Source organism: Drosophila arizonae, chromosome 4, assembly GCF_054131065.1.
Source record: "Drosophila arizonae isolate 15081-1271.41 chromosome 4, UAZ_ARI_1.0, whole genome shotgun sequence".
NCBI classification, from domain to species: Eukaryota; Metazoa; Arthropoda; class Insecta; order Diptera; family Drosophilidae; genus Drosophila; species Drosophila arizonae.
The window spans coordinates 6,118,808-6,133,995 of NC_142924.1; the positions used below are offsets into that span (position 1 = coordinate 6,118,808).

Genomic DNA, 15,188 nt, shown 5'->3' on the forward strand with positions numbered 1-15,188 from the left:
AATCAAACATGTTGAATATAATTCTATAAATGTTGTTTTTATTAAAGCACAATATCAAGCAACAGCTTGTGTCGCACACGAGTTACACTTACACTTAGTATAAATTGTATATAAATTGTTAGCATACAAAATTCGCGGTGTATATAAATAGTTTATGTATCTGTGTGTATGTGTGAGTGTGTGCACATATATAAAATAGCACTTAAAGGGGGTTAGAACATGCATTGATCTGGAAAATTGGAAGCACATTGAAATGACATAAAAACCATCTTTACAGACAGATGCACAGCAGCATTTTTTTAAAAGCACACGAAGCGGTGCTAAGGGCACAATAAAACTTACGATAACTAACTTATTTGGCTATATGTAATCAATATGTATATGTATATATGTATATGGATATGGATGTATATGTGTATGTGTGTGAGAATATGAAAGCCACTTAGAGTTTGCACTGTTCAGACAGCATTTGCAGGCACTACATCAGAGTTTCGCATGACGCCATTGCACATTATACAAAAAAAAATGAGTGAGTCATGGATTTGGAAACGTGCGCGCAGCTCATTTGTTATTGTTGTCACTGCTTTCCTTGTTGCGCTCCTCGCGTATGCGCTTGAACGCCTCCGTCTTGACAAAGTCCACAAAGTTGTAAACAACGCCGCTTTGCACCGGCGCCCGCACAGCAGCCGCATCACTAGCGCCTAGGCGCGCCGGTTGACTCAGAGCAACTTTGCCTTGGGAGTACAAATTGCCGACGCTCATGCTCTGACGATTGAGCAATTGCGGCTTATTGGTGACATCCAGATCAAAGTACTGTAGCTTGTGCTCCTGATGCTGCTGCTGCGGCTGTTGTTGTTGCTGGATTTGCTTGAAGTTCGCTGCCGCTTGAGCGGCTGCTGCTGCTGCGGCTGATGTCGAGGTCATTGCTGCTGCCGCAGAGGCTGTGCGTTGATGCTGCACCGATTGGCTGCCGGGACTGTTGGGATGCTGCCGATGCTGCTGGCGTGGCAGAGTACGCGTCTCATGGAAATAGCCAATAGCTGCCGGCGAATGAACATCCGTTTCATGCGGCAGCACCATCGAGAGCGGTGCGCCCGACGAGCGACGCGTCGACGGCGACATCGTAGCCGAGGAGCCCAACTGCAAGAGATTACAAATTTAGTATGAAGCTTATGGAGAAGCTATAGTAACCCATACCTTGAAAGCGTTGGGTTTGCATTTACGATCCACACTGGGTGGCGCGCTGGACTGCAGCTTGGTGGCGCCCAACTTGCTGCTCAGCTGCTCCATGGCGCCCACTGGCGGCTTGGCTGGGAACTCCTCGGGCGGCTTATCCTCCACGCTACTCTTGTGCGTTGCCTCCAGCGGCGCATTGGATACCTTGGGCTTAAGCTTGCGATTAACAGGCGGGCAATCGGCTTGTTCAATGAAATCATAGCGAAACACATTGCCCTCCATGCGAGTGGGCGCGGCGTTCGTATAACAATGCTGGCGCGGCAGCGTTCGTGCACTGGTTGGCGAATTAACCGCCGTTGTTGTTGCCGTTGCCGTTGTCGTCGTAGCCGCCGATGGCAGCCCCTGGTTTCCCATATCGGCCATCAGATTGGGCGTGGAAGCAGCTATGGGATTGCTATTGTGCGGACTGGTCACCGGCCGGTCGCCCAACAGTTGACCCACATTGCAATAGGGCAACTGATGGGAGCGTGGAATGTCATAGCTCTCTTCGATCAACGAGGAATTCGCGTGTCTGGCATTGGCGGCCACAATCGCGGGCGATGTGTTCTCCGTGTCCGACAGCTGCGGCAAATCGCGTTGTAATCTATAAATTTGAAATATATTTAAAATGGTTCAAGCTGAGCTGAGATTTCTAGTTACTTTTCGTTGTCCTTAAAGTCCAGTATAAGGTTATTTTTGTTCTTCAGCACCTTGGCCAGTCGCTCCAGCGTATGATGCTCGCCAGCGCCATCGGCTGCTGTGGCCGGTATGGCAGCCAGTTGCTTGGCATGCCGGGCAGCGGCTGTCGGCGTCAAGGCAGCTCCATCTTCTGGCATTTTAGAGAAGCGCTGCGCGAAGGTTAGCACAAAGGATTCGTTCTCAATGGAGCTATCCGAAGGACGTGTGCTGCGATCTAAAAGTGCACAATTTATTAATTAAAATTATAAATTATACAATGTAGAAGTATCTTTATAAGTATTTGTGCTTTCAATAGCTTACCAACATTCTCACGTAACGGCAACGGATGCGCCCATTCGTCGTCGTCTGTAAAAACGCTCTCGGAGTCCGAGTCAGAGCGTTGACTGCGCTGCTTCCCACTAGAATTTGCCAGCTGTTGCTGCAATAGAAAATATATTCACTTTAACGAAAAGTCCAGATGTTTTCCGAGTCTGCATGAGCTCACCAGACTGCAGTTCGTAATTTTGGGTGAATAGGATTGATCGTTGGTTAAGTTGAGGCCAATGTTGTTGTGACTGCGCGGCGTATCATAGAACTTGGGATCCAAATTGTTGAGAGCAGCCGCCGCATTGGCCTGGCTATCCATTAAAAATTTCGGACTTCCCGTAAAACACTCACTAATGGGTATATAGGGGCCCGAGGCGGTGCTCAGCGCCGGCGATGCCTGCACGCTGCTGCCATGCTGCTGGGATATGGCCTCAGCCAGTGTTTGTTGATTTAAGACCAGATGCTCGGGCAGCTTACGTACCACGCCATTCGAGTTGATGGCGAGACGTGCTGCAGCCTGTGCCTGTGCCTGTTGCTGCTGCTGCTGCTGCTGCTGTTGTTGTTGCTCTTGCGCTTGAGCCTGCGCCTGGATCAATGCGCTCTGATTCAAATAGAGCGCCGTTGCGGGCGACGGTGGCGGCTGTTGCTGTGCCGCCGAGAGCAACTGTTGCTGATCGAAGTGGGCATCGCAGAGCAACGTTTCGCGATTGTTGTAGTCCGTATTCACGTAGACCGAGTCGGAGTTGTTGTTCGAGCTTTGCGGCTGCTGATCAATGACCGCGGGCCGGCGCAGCAGCGAATTGGCCGCGGTGGTGCCAGCCGAGGAGTGCAACGAAGTGGTTGTCGTGTTTTGTGTGGAGTTGCTCAGGGCGCCGCTCGAACTGGTATGCTGCTGCGCGCTGCGATTCCCGTCTGCAGTGAAAGGAAGAAATTGGCCAGGTGAAAGTGAACTGCGGACCAGTTATTAGATTCAAATGACACTCACCTGCTGCTGCAGCGGCAGCGGCTGCTGCTGCCGTTGATAATGCTGTGGCGCCCAGTGGCAGATCATTGGATTGCTTCGTGTCATGCAGATGGCACACCTGACAGATGCAGTTCACCCAGTCGCGCATGCTTGCCTCGGTCTCGGCAGCCAAGTAATATGTGCGCTTCGGCGTCTTAATGTCGAACATATACTGAAACTTTTGCTTGCGATTCTCCAAGCGCAGGCCGCAGTCAACTTGCTCGCATTGATCCAAATCGATAACACCCTTCAGCTTGCGGCACTGCTGATCCGTATAGTATTCGAGGCAAAACTGCTCCGGTATCTCGCCCTGTTTCAGCGTGAACCAGCGCCGACGCCAGCGCTGTAAAAACACAAACAAAGCCGAAGCAACAAGTTTTAGCTTAACTAACACACGATAGATAGGCAAGCGAGGAGCAGCAGGGGTGCGGCCAGTGGGCGGTCGGGCAGTCGGACAGCTGGTCAGACAGTCGAACAGTTAGTCTGACAGTTAACATACATATGTTGGATATGACGATGATAAGCTTGCAGCAACTGCAGCAGCGACCGCTCAGCTATCAGCATTGATGAGTAAGCGCCGCTTGCTGTGCTGCCGACGTCGCTGCTGACGTCGCTGGTTAATTTTCCGCGAATATTTATATTGACATTTTCTTGAGTAATCAGCAGCTCACACCCCAAAGTATTGACCCATAACTGAAGACCGTATATTGACACCACCACAAAGCTACATATGTGGTTAAGGGGAGCTGATCTCTTCTAACCAGGGCTTAAACTCAAAGGTGTTTAAGGGGTATTTTTAAAAATAAAATAAAATGAATGAATATAGTTAAAAACAAATATGCATCTCGTCAAAACGTGTAATCAAAGCAAATCATTCAAGGGTCGGAAGTGCGCTCTGTCACGCTCATTTCACTTGCTTGGAACGTGCTAAGTTTTCTAATAAAAAACCCACCAAAAAACTAATTGTATTTGCCTTATAAGTTAATAATGTTTAATAACACTTTGATAACAATGATAAAAACTTTTTAATTATCAATTCGACTATTTTTTGACAATGAATCAATTTTCATTTTCCATTGCTCTCTAGTAGTCTGTGATACACATAGCCATATAGCTCCCACATATTCTATAAGCATTTATATAATAATTTGGAATTAAGTTAAAATTCATGGAATTGCCTTGATCGACAAAACTGGACCAATGCCAATTAATGGCAAAAAATAACAAGATCAAGACACGAAATTGCGTATAATTTATACCCTATATATATGTACATATGCCAACTAGTTCGGCATGCTCGCACTCAAACATGAGTCAAGAATTAGTATAGTTATATATTATGCTTGGCAGCGGAAATATGGGAAAACAATATGAATCACTAGATGATTATAAAGAATATGTGATAATATATGCGTATTCATTATACATTTATAATAATATATATCTTTAATATAATACCGAACAAAGAGTATTCGCACTTTTATTAACATAATTGACTTGGATATTATTTTATGAATTTGGCCAGACGAATTTGCATTGTTGTCTGCACAGTTTCACGCTTAATTCAATTATAAACAATAAACACACATTCACACACACACACACACACACACACATAGGTGGGACATGGAGAAATTGGCACCCCGAGGCGTAACAGAATTAACGAAGAAGAAATTAACAACAACAACAACAACAATAATAGGCAACTAATTTTCTTGGCATACAAATTGGCATAGGGCAGGGCTTGAATAGGGCGTTTAGTCCCTCTATATAAGGCTTGTGCCTTAATAATAATGCAACCCAAATACAATAGCAACAAGTGCGTCATTGTTTTTATGTGTGCTGTGTGGCTTATCGTTTACACACACACACATATATACGCACATCTTTATTTACATGCATACAGCTGAACATAAATACACACATATATACATGTATGTATATACATAACAGGCTTACGCTAGTCAACAGTGAATGGCTATGAGTTTCCCTGTCTTCTTATACTTTCGCCATTCCTTCTAGTAACATTACATATAGAACAGTTATGTGTAAGAATAACAACAATGTGTGTGGCAGGCCCACCCCAACTTTATGTTTGCTTGGGCTCTCTCACTCACACAAGACCTGTGAGCGGACAGCCTACTACGATCGATGGCTGATCTTGCTCTCTATTCCTTTCACATTATACATATGTAAATGCCTATTCTTTGCTCACTCTCAGCAGGGCTGTCTGCCTAATATGGGTTAACCACCGGATATAAAAATCTTGTAGGTGAATTCTATATAACCCTATTCAAATTGGAGTCTAGGGTATTCCAAGCTACATATGCATACGTATATATATGCCTCGTTAATCGTTTTTTTTTTTTTTTTTTTTTTTTCATTTTTTGTTGTGCTTGGGGCTACACTTTCTACTTGGGAGTAAAATGTTGATCAAACGTGCAACAGTTGCTCAACTGTTGTAATTTAATATCTTAACAACACCGCTAGCGGCGCTTAACGGTTAGCGCAGGGTAAACATTTAATTAACCGTAAACTTTGAGGGCAGCCTCACAAAATATTTTCCCACGCCTAGAAGGCGCAAGCATAAGCATACACATACGCAGCACACACATACACAGGCACACACATACACAAGCGCATTGAAAATAGCTCATTCACAGTTTACAAATTTGCAGCAACAACTAAACAATTAGCTTGCGGTTTTTTTTATTATAATTTTTGCTTGTTTTGCTTTTCAATCACTTCGTCAAGCATTTGCAACAACAACAACAACATCACCAGCAACAACAACGGCAACAACTACTCGATTTCATCTGCCATGCAGCCCATGCCCAGCCCGTCAGCCGCTTATTAATGAATTAAAAATGATTATCGGACACACAGCACAAACAAATGATCACAAACACAAGCACATACTCTCACATACATAGTCACACTCACGCTCATGCACACACATACAAACACTGAAAATGTATACAGAGCGTAATTGTACAAGAAAAATGCCACTAGCTGGTGCGTGCGCTTCTTTGCATGACTCAGTGTAGAAGTAGCGGAAAAATTGCCTTAAATTCCTTTTCTCTCTTGTTTGCCGTCGGTGTTTATGAATTTTTTGTTTTACCGTAAGTTTTGCTTGCAGCTTTCAATTTGCACATTTCACTGAACATTTGCCATTTGCATCGAGGCTACATCAAAAGTAACAAAAATGCTTTGTTACTGCATTTGTATTGGTCAATAAACTTACAGCACGCCAAATTCGTTTTGAGGGCGGCGATTTTATAAGCCATCCTTCGTGGAATGTACGATCCATTATTTATTTCAGTTTATGTTTATTTAAAACAAAATATATTGCTTTGATTTTTCAGTGTCCGCACACAACACAACGCACCAACACACTCGTGCATTTATTTTCATTATTTTAGAAGCAGCTTAACAGCAACACTAAGCAATTGAGTCTGTTAACAGTGCCTACTGTTACAACAGTGAGTGCAACAACACAAAATGAGTAAGCTCTGTTGTCGTTTGAGAAGCAACAGTAGCATTTAACATTTTGTTGAATTTATGAGCGGTATATAACAGCGCAACAAGGTGATCAATGCAACTTAACAGTGCTTAGTCGATGTTTTTTCATTCGTGCTTACCACATCTGTTAAACTACAATTTTATTATCCGATATAAAATGCAGTCATATCGATATACAGTAGAACTTTGCTGCAATGAACGGGTACATAGTTCCCGCCTATTGAAAAAATTTAATACTTACTATCAAACTTTATATTTATACATATTAAAAACAGATAGTTTTGTTTTATTTAGAAATAAATTTTATTCCGTCGTGTCAATTGCATGTTGACCACATACAGCTTCCCCATATACATATGCACAATTATACTGAACAACGTAACACTGTAAAGCACTACGCCGATTTCAGACGGAACGTACTCCTCCAGATCTCGCTTATTTGTCCTTGCTATCGCCCTTGCCACCACGAATCCTACCAGTACGACGGGCAGCGATGAGACCGACCTTACGACCAGCGGATGTGCCACGCTTGACTGTGGACGCCTTACCAATATGTTGATGGTTACCACCACCGTGGGGATGCTCCACAGGGTTCATGGCAACACCACGCACCTTAGGCCAGCTGTTGCGCTTCACCTTGTACTTGTGGTAGGCACGACCGGCCTTCAGGATGGGCTTGTCAATGCGACCGCCGCCGGCAACAATGCCGACCATGGCGCGATTGGCCGATGGGACGACCTTCTTGGCGCCCGATGGGAGCTTGACACGAGTCTTCTTGGTGTCAGGATTGTGGGCGATGACGGTGGCATAGTTGCCAGAGGTACGCGCCAAACGGCCACGATCACCGGTCTTCTCCTCCAGATTGCAGATGATGGTACCCTCAGGCATCTGGCTAAGTGGCATTACGTTGCCAATCTGCAGAGTAGCCTTGCGGCCGCAGTAGACGAACTGGCCAGTGTGCATGCCCTCAGGGGCGATGAACATCTCCTTACGAATCTTGTAGCGGTAGGGATCGCGGAAGTGAACGACAGCCAAAGGAGCACCACGACCGGGATCGTGAACAATGTCCTAAAAGAAAAACAGTAAACAAATACCAGTCAATTAACCATCATATCTATGTGCAGCCGTTGCCAGATATGACAACAAAAACTCACCTTGACGACGCCTCGAATGTAGCCAGAGCGCTCGGCAAAGTCCAGAGAACGCAGCTTGGCGGCTCCCTTGCGCTTCTTGACGTGCGCCTTGAAGACGGAACCGGCGCCTTTACGCTGTGCACGAATTACACGACCCATTTCTATGAATTGCAAGAAAAAACATTTAATGTTTTGCACACTACAATATGATTCATTTTCATTTAACAAGACTGCAAAGTTTTACAAATATCTTATGTATATGCCAGATAAGGCCACATTTCAAACATTTTGCTTATTATTTTTTTGCGATGTTGCAGTTTGGTTTAATAATTTTACGATTATCTTTTCAGCAGTCGACACCTACCGATGCTCGGGTAAAAAAGAAAAGAGAGAAGAAGAAGACATAAGCATATTGTCAAAGTTTGACACTTAGCGCTGCCAACTTCACGCTGTTTTCCGTCAGCTGTTCAGTGTTGTTCAACCAATTGCTGCTATCGGTAATCGATTTACGTAGCTCCCATTAAGAAATCGAAAAGACTCAATTTGAATTGCAGTTGATTTTTATTTCTTTTTTTTTTTTGTTTTTTAATTTTCAGATTATATATAATTCTTTTTATAATTTAGATTTACATTCATTTCGTCATCATCAATTTACTTGTTTTATTTTAGAAATAAAGTAAGCATTTTATTACTAATTCGGTTTTTTAAATTGCATTTTAGTGCATTTTGTTTAAAGAACATTATTAAATATATGTGTGGGACATGGGTATACATTTATTTATTTATTTTTGTTTTAATTTCCTTTATAACACAAAAACAAACAAGTTTTTAAATATTTTCTGCCTTTTTGCATTTCGATTTTCAATTTAAATTAAAAAAGAATAATATATAAATTTGTTTTTCTTTTTTATTATTATTTTTCTTTAGCATTAATCGCCAGTTTAATTTGACATACGTGAGTGTGTGGATGTGTATTGCAGCAGGCATTTTATAGTGTGCCGATTTGCTAAAGAATGTGAATGTATATATGTATATTGCAACGTAGCCATATTTAATAATTAAACTGTAAAATTCTCCCAAAAATAAACAAATGGAAATCTAAACAAGAAAACAATACAATGAGAATGCAAAGCACACAAAAGCCGAGTTCATCAATCAATCAATCAATCAATATCTAATTGAGTTAATTATTTTCCCAATTTTAACATGCTAGCTTTTTATCATTTTTTTAAATAGAATTTCGTTTTTTTTTTAAGTTCATTTTTGTTTTTTGTAAGTTCTGTATAAAAGTTCGGTAAAAAATGCAGCTTAACTAGATTCATCATCGATTTGCCCCTTCAATCTTGCTTTCACTTGTCCATCAAATATGACATGGATTTTGACTGATCAATCGATCAATTATCTCATAATTAGCTTCAAGAATTTACGTTAAGCATATATATTTTCATATTGTTTGTGTTGCTTGCTGTATTAGTAATTTTTTTAAATTTAAATTTTATATTTTACACATTTACTCATCAATTATCAATATTTTTATTTACTTGCTTTTATTTATCACTTAGTTTTTACAATGGCGCTTTTTTGTTTTTGTTTATATTTTTATTTTCATAAAAAATGAGCAGAGACACATTAATTTATAATTTGATATAAATGTAATTGTTTTTTTTTTTTATTTTTTTTTTTTAACCTTTTTTTGCACGCACATTAAAAAATAAATTCAAATTGTGAAAGAAAACTAAATTTGCGAATCGTAAAGTTTTCCTCCGAGTTTTTGCCTTGGCATGAACTTAAGTTTAACTTGCGGGCACAAAATTAATATATAATGTAATAATAATAATATAAGTAGAAAAAACAATATATATATATTTATGTAGATTTATATATATATGCACACAAATTTAAAATGACATTTGAAATGAAATTATTTTGTATGTGCATAAATTACTTGGGGGGAATTTTTTCCTTTTTGCTTTGTTTAACTTTTCTTATTTTTTGTTTTTAGGTATGTAAAATACATATGCATATGTATGTGTGTGTAATGCTAATCAAACGCGTGTGTGTGTAATAAACAACTTTGTGTGTGTTTCAAGAAAATTAAAAACCTCGACGAGTGAGCTTAGGGTAAATATTGTTGTCCATCCTATCTGTCGCCTTTTACAATGCTGTTTCACATATTCTTCTTCTTCTTCTGGCTTTTGCTTATTTTTGCTTATAATTATTATTACATTATTTAACGCTCGCTTAAAATTGTGCACTCCCATTTATGAGAGCTACATTTTAATTTATTTTTATAGCACATTTACTAATTGAAACGATTTTCCATTTACTGAACTTTGATTCATAAGCACATTTTGATGTGTGTGTGTGAGTGTATGGTGTGTGTTTGTATGTGTGTAATATGTATAGGATATTGTTTCTCACTTAAAAATTATGCACTTTTTACTTAAACGAGCTAAGTGTGTATGTGTGTGTGTCGTCTGTATTTTCTTTAGATATTTGTTTTTCATTTCTTTTTTGAAAGTTGTAAAATAAGTAGAAAATGTTGTTGCAGTTGTTTTTGTTCAGTTGCCAAAAATAATAACAAAGAAGTGGGTCTAGGGTCAGCCCGACACCGGCCCTTTACCAATTGGCCATGCCCGGCTTGTTGAGCGTCATGAAATAGATTTGACACGATGAAGCACCTTTGGCACTGCTGAAGAATACTTTGTCATTGCGCTCGCAAAGGAATTTCAAGCGTTGCGCCTTCTTGTGCATAAACACACCATCCAAATGGCCGCTCTCAACGGAACGTATCTGTAAATGCAAATCAATGTGAGTATATATCGTGTATTCACTGTAGTTGTCCTATGTGCGACATACCTCTATTGCTTTATTGCCCCAGCCCATAATTTGTCCAGTGCCAATGTAGGCCACCGAGGTAGGCATTTCACCCCACTGCAAAGGAAGACGAATATAAATAGATTAATATAGATATAGATTGCATATAGAATATATATTAAGGTACAGTGAAAATTCTATGCAGTAGCTGCACTTCAAAGCAAACAATTTCGTTTAGTTCTTACAGCCAGTCTTCACTGTACATGGCATGTTTTGTTCTATCAAATACTTGCCTGCAGCACAATATTCTTGGATACACGACCGGCAGTATTCACATAGACGCCTTCATTGTCATAGCACAAAAGGAGTTGCATGCCATTTGAATTTGGAAGCGCCACGATACAATGGGGAATGATTGCACCCTGAGTCTGTATATAATGAATTTTTGATTATAATGAAAACAGGGCATAGTCAATTTCGATATACAATGCCACTTACATGCTTAGGAAGATATATATCGTATACTTCAGCTGAATCTAAATCAACCGCATGGAAACCTTCAGCAGAACCATAAATCACTTTCAGTCTCGACTGATCCTCAATTGTGAGATCGACCAAAAGGGGGCGATGCTCCAGTTCACCGAAATTCTATCAAGTTAATAATATAATAATAATGATATATAGATATTTAATATTGATGATATTGTTGGAGCTCACCTTAAATGCCATAAATTTGTGATATGGTTTGGGCGCCCATGCATAAATTTCAATTGAGTCTTTTAATGCAATCACTAGGAACTTAATCCTCTCGTATTTGACAATCTTAAAATGTACAGCACCTTGCAGATCACCCACATTAATCCAGCCATTACGACGCTCCACTTGCTGTGGGTTAAAAAGGATGAGATTACATGAATGAAATATGTCAAATTGATAGTTAAGATATATAAGTAGAGATATCTCTCTAGAGTATACTCTGTAAACTATCATGCAATATTTGCAATATCTTTGCCATTGCAACTCCGTTTAACTCACATCGGAGAGTCCATCGGTGCGCAAGATCTTCGACTTGAGCCAGGATAAGTAATAGACGCGCACACGATTCTTTTTGCCCGATATGGTGACCAATATATTTTGGCCTTCTAGCACCTCCATTTGCTGGAAACGGCGACGCGAGATGAGCTGATATACCTGTACAAATAAAGGATTCCATTAGTCATATTCCATAGATATATATATATACTGTATTCCTTTTGCTCACCTTGCCCTGACCGGAACGATCGAGCAGCATGAGTCCATTCTCGGTGCCAATTAGCAAATTGACACCCCATAGGGCGGCGCAGAGGATCTCCGAGTTGAAACGTTTCTTATACTTACGAATTTCGGGCGTATCATTGGCCGCCTCATGGGATGTGGGCGTGACATTGACATTGACCGTCGACTCACGACGCGTCGGCCCAGAGCCACCGGCACCAAAGCCAAAGGTGAGAAAACTACGTTGTTTCTGTTGCAGGGCGTACGCATGGGGTGGCAAGTGATTGGAGGCATTCGTTGCGGTTGTTGTTGATGTGGACGATGTTAGCGTTGAGTTGGGTGTCAGGTGTAGAATGTTCGCAGAGGAGGAAGAAGCAGATTTATGCAATAAATTAGTAATACTGCTGGAAGAACGCGTTTTACTAATCGAATTCTTTGGCGAATTTTGTCGCGAATTCGATTTGGATGAGGCCAGCGAGATGGTCGATTGTGGTGAGTTATTAGCGCTAATAACTACACCACCGACAACGCTGCCGCCGCCATGGCCATGGCCGCCAACGCCGACGTTGACGTTGGCAGCGCTGCTGTTGACGACGCAGCCGGAGCCGCTGCCGCTGCCGACGCCGCTGCTAGCGATAAACGATTTCGATGGCGTGGAATGCACGGATGAGCTAATGGCCGCTTGATACTTTATTTGATTGATAGTTCGATTGATTGATTGATTGATTGATTTATTCATTTGTTTTCGTTTCGTTCGTTCGGTTTTGGTTTTTAAAAAGAAAAGAAAATAGAAAAAGTGCAAGAAAAAAATTTCAATTAGTCTTCGAGTTGTCAACAAATTAAAATTAATTAATTAAACATGCTGAGGGGGTGGATTGGGATGGTTCGTGTATGTTTGTGTTTGTGTGTGGGATGGTTAAATATTGAGCAACAATTAAAATTACAATAAACAATAGCCAAAAATATTTATAAATATTTGCATTAATGTAAACAGAGCTGAGAGAGAATTGTTAACAAAAATAAAATGTGTTTAGTCTTTCCCCAAAGGCCAATCGTAAATAAAAACTTTATAAACAATAGTTTATATATTGATTTATAAGTTTGTGCGTGTGTATGTGTATCTGTGTGTATACATATGTCTGTGTGTGTGTGTGTGTGTGTGTGTGTGTGTGTGTGTGTGTGTGTGTGTGTAGAAAAACAATAAGAATGTTGAGCAGCGCTCTCTGTAATGTGTCTGTAATGTACACAGAGCGATAACAGCGAGACGACAAAACGAAATGTTAGTTACAGTGACAGTGACATTAGGCTGCCTGCTATGAAATGTAGAACAGTGAGAGAGTGACAGAGACAGAGAGATTGCGATCACAGTGGAGCGCAACAAATGAAAACAATCAGAAATATGTATTTGGATATATACAAAGTCAGGAAAACTTAAAATAGCATTCGTGGTGCGAAAAATTATATATATAGAAACAAAGAAGCCCTGCACTATTTATATATTATATACAATATCATATGAGACATTTGGAAATAATAATAATTAAAACTTTACACAAATGTTTGGTAGTTGGAAATAATTTTTTTTTTTTTGTTTTGTAGATTTTTAGGCAGAGTATTTTTTGTCGGTATATTTTGAAAACTATTGCTGTTGTTTTTTGTTTATCATACTTACTATTGTAAATTTTTGGTTTGTTTGTAATTGATTTGTATTTTGTAATTTGTTAGAATATATCGTAGTGGCCATCAGCTCAAACGTTGCGGAAAGACAAAGCACAATTAAGAAGAAGAAAGTTTTTTGTAACGTTTTTTTTTTTAAGTTTGGTTATAATTAAATAAATTTTTCTTTTTTTAAATGATTTAATTAAGAGGACATGCATTTGTAAAAATTGCGATTTCCATGCACATATTTTAGTTTGACAATATTTGAATTTTCTTTCGGAATTCGATAAATTTGTAAAAACTATTTATTTGGTTTTACGCGCTCTTCATAATGAACTTTGTTCCGCGTCAAAGAAACTTGTTTAAATGCTAAGATATTCTTATTGGATTAGTCACATTTTAAGTGTTAGATCATATTGAAATGGGTCAGCAGTAGTAGAAACGAATAAAACATATATAAAAAAATATTCAGAAGAAAAACAATATAATTTTACACTTCAAATAAATTTTCCTTAATTGAAATCAAACTAAACTAAACTTTAATCCATTTAAACTAGGACTTCAGTTAACAGAATGCTGTGTGCGTTGTCTGTTGCGCACACAGAATGATAAAGGATTAGGACGATTTCTGTTACATTGACAGCTGTTAAGTGCTTAAGATACGATTTCTGTTCGATTAACAGAATGTTAAGTGCTTGATAAGCGAATATGTAATTGAATTCATGATTTCAATCAAGTTGATTGAACGGATAAATAAAACCCATAAAGTAATTTATGATATAGACGATGAATGACGCGAACTGCATTTGATCTTTCGATATTGTAAAAAAAAAAAAAATAATAATAATAAAAACACAGAAAAAAAATAATATTAAAAAAAAGTTGAACGCACAAAACACACAATGAAAAAATCGAATCGCTCGATATATATGTATATGGCTGTTAATGGTAATGTATTGGCGCTACTCACCTCCTCACTGGATGATTTATCGTGGCGCGGAGGCGTGGCCGGTGACGCCTGGCTAAGCAGATCGGGCAGAACGCTGCTGGTGCGTGTGCCGGGGGTGCCGAGGCCGCTGTTATCTCCTCCAGCTCCACTGCCAGCTACTCCACGGTTCTATTTAAGCGAGACAGAGAAAAAGAGAAGAATGTGTAAAAGTGAGAGCGAGTTGGCAGTAAGATATGAGAAAAGTTTGCAATCAAAAGTTTTGTTTTATTTTTATGAAGTTCATAAATTTGTTGAAATCGAAACGGAATAAAAAAAAACGAGTAAATGAATGTTATATAAATGCTTTGAAAAATGTAACACAAAATAAAGAAGGGTAAACGGTAATGAATAAACAACAAATTGAAAGAGTAAAGGACTAAGAGTAACAGATAAAGAGAGAGAGAGAGACAGAGTCAGATAGATAGAGAGAGAGAGAGAGAGAAAGCTAAATGAATGCCAATGAGATACTTAGGTATACTAAGAGATGCCTACAATGTCTTTTCGTTTAATAACTTTTTCAACACAATTTAAAAAAAGCTTACGAACTAAAACATTTAGTTTCTAAAACTGGAAGTTGTGTTGTACATATACA

General features: G+C 39.7%; 3 protein-coding genes across 22 annotated transcripts in view; all 3 read right to left on the bottom strand.

Moving 5' to 3' along the window:
• Positions 1–16: 16 nt before the first annotated feature.
• On the bottom strand, positions 17–6,733 carry dos (daughter of sevenless). Of its 3 annotated transcripts, none has more exons than XM_089468302.1 (7): positions 6,468–6,733; positions 3,206–3,566; positions 2,399–3,132; positions 2,215–2,326; positions 1,876–2,128; positions 1,198–1,819; positions 17–1,140 (listed from the first exon to the last, which is right to left on the bottom strand). In XM_089468302.1, exons 1-7 carry the CDS (start codon positions 6,531–6,533, stop codon positions 562–564), a joined length of 2,727 nt encoding a protein of 908 aa, XP_089324428.1. In that variant the 5' UTR covers positions 6,534–6,733; the 3' UTR covers positions 17–561. The 3 variants fall into 3 exon arrangements, with proteins under 3 accessions (XP_089324428.1, XP_017861299.1, XP_089324429.1); XM_018005810.2 differs by having other exon boundaries at positions 2,215–2,332; positions 6,468–6,732; XM_089468303.1 differs by lacking the exon at positions 6,468–6,733 and adding an exon at positions 6,005–6,298 and having other exon boundaries at positions 2,215–2,332.
• Positions 6,734–7,024: 291 nt separating this feature from the next.
• Positions 7,025–8,368, bottom strand: RpL8 (ribosomal protein L8). The gene is made up of 3 exons (XM_018005845.2): positions 8,243–8,368; positions 7,900–8,039; positions 7,025–7,813 (listed from the first exon to the last, which is right to left on the bottom strand). The coding sequence occupies exons 2-3, from the start codon at positions 8,035–8,037 to the stop codon at positions 7,181–7,183; spliced, it is 771 nt and encodes a 256-aa protein (XP_017861334.1). The 5' UTR covers positions 8,038–8,039; positions 8,243–8,368; the 3' UTR covers positions 7,025–7,180.
• Positions 8,369–9,116: 748 nt separating this feature from the next.
• The window catches only part of msn (serine/threonine-protein kinase msn), a 35,636-nt gene continuing 29,564 nt past the window's right edge, over positions 9,117–15,188 (bottom strand). For 15 of the 18 annotated variants that reach the window (XM_089468293.1, XM_018005801.2, XM_089468300.1 and 12 more), the window contains 8 exons: positions 14,579–14,725; positions 11,957–12,637; positions 11,731–11,886; positions 11,413–11,580; positions 11,194–11,343; positions 10,989–11,123; positions 10,738–10,812; positions 9,117–10,671 (listed from right to left, as the gene is read on the bottom strand). In XM_089468293.1, the coding sequence (XP_089324419.1) occupies positions 10,498–10,671; positions 10,738–10,812; positions 10,989–11,123; positions 11,194–11,343; positions 11,413–11,580; positions 11,731–11,886; positions 11,957–12,637; positions 14,579–14,725 (1,686 nt within the window). In that variant the 3' untranslated portion in view covers positions 9,117–10,497. The remainder of the gene's footprint in view (positions 10,672–10,737; positions 10,813–10,988; positions 11,124–11,193; positions 11,344–11,412; positions 11,581–11,730; positions 11,887–11,956; positions 12,638–14,578; positions 14,726–15,188) is intronic. The other 3 variants (XM_018005804.2, XM_018005803.2, XM_018005809.2) reach the window with 1 other exon arrangement.

Excerpts from the sequence above, each read along its gene's own strand:
- dos (XM_018005810.2), bottom strand. The coding sequence starts at position 6,533 with ATGGATCGTACATTCCACGAAGGATGGCTTATAAAATCGCCGCCCTCA. Across the intron at positions 3,567-6,467 it reads CAAAACGAATTTGGCGTGCT|CGCTGGCGTCGGCGCTGGTT; the intron begins GTAAGTTTATTG and ends GTGTTTTTACAG. Across the intron at positions 1,820-1,875 it reads GACTTTAAGGACAACGAAAA|ATTACAACGCGATTTGCCGC; the intron begins GTAACTAGAAAT and ends TCAAATTTATAG.
- RpL8 (XM_018005845.2), bottom strand. The coding sequence starts at position 8,037 with ATGGGTCGTGTAATTCGTGCACAGCGTAAAGGCGCCGGTTCCGTCTTC. Across the intron at positions 7,814-7,899 it reads ACATTCGAGGCGTCGTCAAG|GACATTGTTCACGATCCCGG; the intron begins GTGAGTTTTTGT and ends TTTTTCTTTTAG.